This window comes from Anopheles marshallii, chromosome 3 (genome assembly GCF_943734725.1).
Source record: "Anopheles marshallii chromosome 3, idAnoMarsDA_429_01, whole genome shotgun sequence".
Taxonomy (NCBI): domain Eukaryota; kingdom Metazoa; phylum Arthropoda; class Insecta; order Diptera; family Culicidae; genus Anopheles; species Anopheles marshallii.
In genome coordinates this window covers 22,377,344-22,381,373 of record NC_071327.1, presented here as the reverse complement: position 1 = coordinate 22,381,373, position 4,030 = coordinate 22,377,344, and the positions used below count along the sequence as shown (strand labels likewise).

Below are 4,030 nucleotides of genomic sequence, written 5' to 3'. Positions count from 1 at the left end.
GTATGTTTCGTTTTTGGTTTGTTTTTTTTTTCGTTTTTTTTTTGTTTTGTTTTGGGAGAACAGTGAAAAAGCACATCAAGATATTACTTCATTGTGTCATAGTGATATGATTCGTGTTTCATCCTTTCGATATGTCCATAGTTCAAAACACGCTGATATTAGTCACCGCCGTCACAAGCTGGTCGAAGGCGCTGGTCCGAAAAGGGCATCCGTTTCGCCTGCCCTTTGGCTCGCCTTCAGTCGCTAATATAGCGTGGCCGTCTGCTGTAGGATGGATTAAACCGCCGAGTGTGTTCGCGCATTCTGCAGCTGTTCCGTTTTGTGAACGGGTTCGAATTACCTTGTTCGCGGTCCATTCCTTCAGCGAATCGAACAATGGCGTGATGTAGTTCATCTTTCCCGCAACACGAATCGACTGCCCTGGGACGCGCATTTAAGTTTCTGTATATAATCCGAAAATTGCACCTCCCCTGGACATGGGCCGGTCGGTCGGACACAGTCTAGCCGCAGTGAAAAAAAAAACAACAAACCAACGGCTCTATGGACATTTCGGTTTCCTTCGACAGTTTTGCTGCAGCGCCAGATCGCGTAAAATGGGGGAGAAAGAGGCGCGGGGGGGGGGGGGGGGGGGGGGGGCAAAAATGTTTCCTTTCTTTGCGCCCTACACGACGGGTAGGAAGGGTTTGACGTCGGGGTCGAAAATAGTCGACCCGTTTCGGGACGGAATGTATTACAGTGAATGATAATAAAATTGTTATAGTTTTGTTTTGTTTTTTTTTTTGTGTTGTTTTTCGAAGAGAGCGAATTGTTGGGATTGTGCTCGCCGACTCGTGCGCGCATTACGCGCGTTGCATTTTAGGCCAACCACGAACAGGCCAACCGGCTCGCGGACACCAGGGTGAGCAGCCAGCGCAATGTAAAATTCAACCCCGATGAATATTTATTCGCCAATGCATCACCGCTCGCCGCTGAAACGGTATCGACACGGAGGGAACAAGAAAAGAAAAGGACTCCATCACGTTCGTGTGCTCATTGGTTTTACCTTACCGGGACATAGGTCCCTCCTCCTGCCGGGACAGTGCGAATTTTGTGCCATAAAGAAAGGAACACCGTCGCACCGTCTGTACCGTTCGCATACACTTACCTTGAACCCGGTCGGCTCGCGTGTCGCTTGAAACGGCCCGCCGAGACTCCAGCATGGGAGCCTTCTGTATCTTTTCGCCCTCGACGCTCTCCTCGTTACTTTTCCAGTATACGGTTGATATTGTGGCGAGGCACTGCGAAAAGCCAAAGGAGAAATTTGCATGTTTTAGACATTTTTCTTGCGCCTCGCGCACGGCTCACCCGCACGAAACAGCGGTCTGGCCCCGGTTCCCGGTTACCTTGAGCTTCATATCACCTCGCTTGAAATGCTTTGGCTTCACACGGAATTCCAGCCCGAGTATGGATGTTTCCAGCTTGTCCGGCCCGGACACGATGGGTTCGAACCGCTTCACCAGCGACCCATCCGCCGCATCCCCGTTGATGTACCACGTCAGATGGACCGCCGGTTTCGAGCGGCCAGATGTGCAGTTTACCCGCACGATATCGCCGATCTGGTAGCGTGGCTTCCCGCCCGTAATGTACGGATCCTCCTCAGGAAGCACTGGACACACCGGGTGCGAACACAGAACGTCATTACAATCGTACACGAATCGGCATTACGTGGTTTCGGGGAATTTTGGAGCTGTACTCACCAACCACCAGCATTTCCCCGTGGTCGGACACGGTTTGGAAGGACGGTGCTTCGGCCGACACCTCGCATCGATACTTTCCGCTGGATGATAGATCTATCGGATCCAGCACCACCTGCTCGCTGGTTGAGTTTTGTAGCTGCGGATAGACGAGACACGAGATAGCAACAGCGAACCAATTCTTAGTTACCACCCAGCGAACAACGGAAGAGCACCTCCGCAACCCGCCCAAGCGAAGGGATCAAGAAAATCGAACGTGCGTTAGTGCTGGTCTACTCACATCCACTATAATGCCCGGCTGGGGAAATACCGTCCCGGGCGGGTCGTCTCTTGGCACATATCGATAAAATTCGTACCCATCCTTGTACCACTTCACCGAGTAGAGCGCCTCCCCTTCCATGTCATAATGACACTCCAATCTTACCGAGTGGCCCTTGATGGTGTGCTTGGGCACTCGCACCTCCGTGAGCATAATACCTGAGGCGAGTTCTGTCACGGCAGACGAGAAGGTTAAATTATGAAATTAATTCGACGAACCGAACGTTACGTATAGTTTTGCAATGTGATGGTTTGCAAACGGAAACTTCGACCAAAATCGATAACAAATCGATTTGGAGTTGGAAGTGGATCTTGTGAACTTCTTCCAACATTCATATAACATGTTTTTTTTTCGTGAGGAATTCTGGAATTTGGCACTATTTATGATACTTCTAGTAACAAGTTATAACTCAAAAGAACAGATGAGCATCGTTTTCAAATCTAAATTCTTCAACTTGATGTTCAACTTGATGTGATATGCAAGAAACATATCAGAATGATGATGAAGTTATAATCTTTAATGAATGATGATGAGTGTACTGCTTAATCTTTTGAGAAGAGTCATTCACCAGCAATCATTCATTCAAAGACATTCGAATCATGGTTCGCCTCCCAAAGAACTAATGAATCTCTAAAGAATCATGAGTTATGAGTCTTTAGCAAAGGCTTAGAGATCATCAAAAACTAATGCTTATAATCTATGTTTTACTGTTAAGATATATCAAATAGATCCAGTAAGATGCCTTGCTTGACTGTTTTCACAAAAATATACAAGAAATATTCAAAGTACAAATGGTTATTGTTAAAATAAACCATTTCAGCCATGTTTTAGGAAAATTTCAGTGTAATTGAGCTGAATTAAATAATCGAAAACTGAGCATTAAATCAAAGAAATAAGTAAAAACTATCAAAAGCAATACTTTATTGCGGAAAATTAAAAAGGAATTCAAACAATATGCAAAATCATGAATCGTTGGAATGTCAAGAATCTTCACAAATCCTCAAATCTGAAGTGTAAAGATACAGACCCTTGATTCGACTTAACAATTACTTCTGGTTTATGAATCTAAATCACACACTCTTAAGACTGTCGATGATGTAATCATGAATCTTTGGGAATTTAGGAATCTTCAGAGCTACCTTCATTGTTTTCAGAACAGAGGTCCAAATTCATTCAGAAATGTGAATCAGTATCAGTTTCACCCAATACTGTTGATGAATTAAGTTGTTAGCAAACGAACGTTGCAATATAATCCTCTTAATTTTATTAATACATCTCCAAGTGTAGACAAGCAGAAAAATCAACAGTGCTAAATAATGTACAAAATTCAATCGTCGTATCGGTACAGCGAATTTTCGAATGTTTTCGAACGAAATCAAATCCAAAAGTAAACCACCACGTGGATGAAGCATGATGGTTTGCATTCCAGACTCACCTTCCGCCAGGAGAAATTGTAGAATCACTATCCAACACCACATCTCGTACATTGTTTGCGTATTTCCCAACAGCCTGTACTGTACGCATACGTGCTCATATCGTTTCATCGGCCGTATTGGTCATAGCAGGAGCCCATGCTATCATTTTTTAATTGACCACTAACTTCACTATTTCAGCGTCATACACACCCACGCACACACACCAAAAACCCCACCCCCCTCCGCGCAAGCACACACTTACACCCACAGCCAACTCCACTACACCCTCTCTCGCTCTCTCGCTCTCACTCCTTCTCTTTCACTCGCTCCCACGCACAAACACACTCGATCTTTGTTTGCTGCTCTTGTTTGCTCCGTTTTTTTTTTCGTGTGTTGCCTTTCTTCGCTGGCAACTCACTTCACGTGGATTTTCACGTTGCACCTTTTGCCTGGGTGGACAGCGTGGTGACTCCACCTGCTGCCAGCGGTCCCTATGCCCTTTCGCGTCAGTAATCGATTACTGACAATCACTCCAAATTCCACTCGTTCGGCAGCGGACGGAA

General features: G+C 45.7%; 1 protein-coding gene across 1 annotated transcript; it reads right to left on the bottom strand.

Moving 5' to 3' along the window:
* Positions 1–855: 855 nt before the first annotated feature.
* On the bottom strand, positions 856–3,670 carry LOC128715960 (uncharacterized). Its single transcript, XM_053810884.1, has 6 exons — positions 3,488–3,670; positions 2,014–2,222; positions 1,737–1,872; positions 1,383–1,645; positions 1,145–1,277; positions 856–968 (listed from the first exon to the last, which is right to left on the bottom strand). Exons 1-6 carry the CDS (start codon positions 3,594–3,596, stop codon positions 856–858), a joined length of 963 nt encoding a protein of 320 aa, XP_053666859.1. The 5' UTR covers positions 3,597–3,670.
* Positions 3,671–4,030: the final 360 nt, after the last annotated feature.

Coding starts and splice junctions, on each gene's coding strand:
- LOC128715960 (XM_053810884.1), bottom strand. CDS start 3,596: ATGAAACGATATGAGCACGTATGCGTACAGTACAGGCTGTTGGGAAAT. Junction 1,873..2,013: donor AGCCGGGCATTATAGTGGAT/GTGAGTAGACCA, acceptor GTCTATCCGCAG/CTACAAAACTCAACCAGCGA. Junction 969..1,144: donor GCGAGCCGACCGGGTTCAAG/GTAAGTGTATGC, acceptor ATACCGTTTCAG/CGGCGAGCGGTGATGCATTG.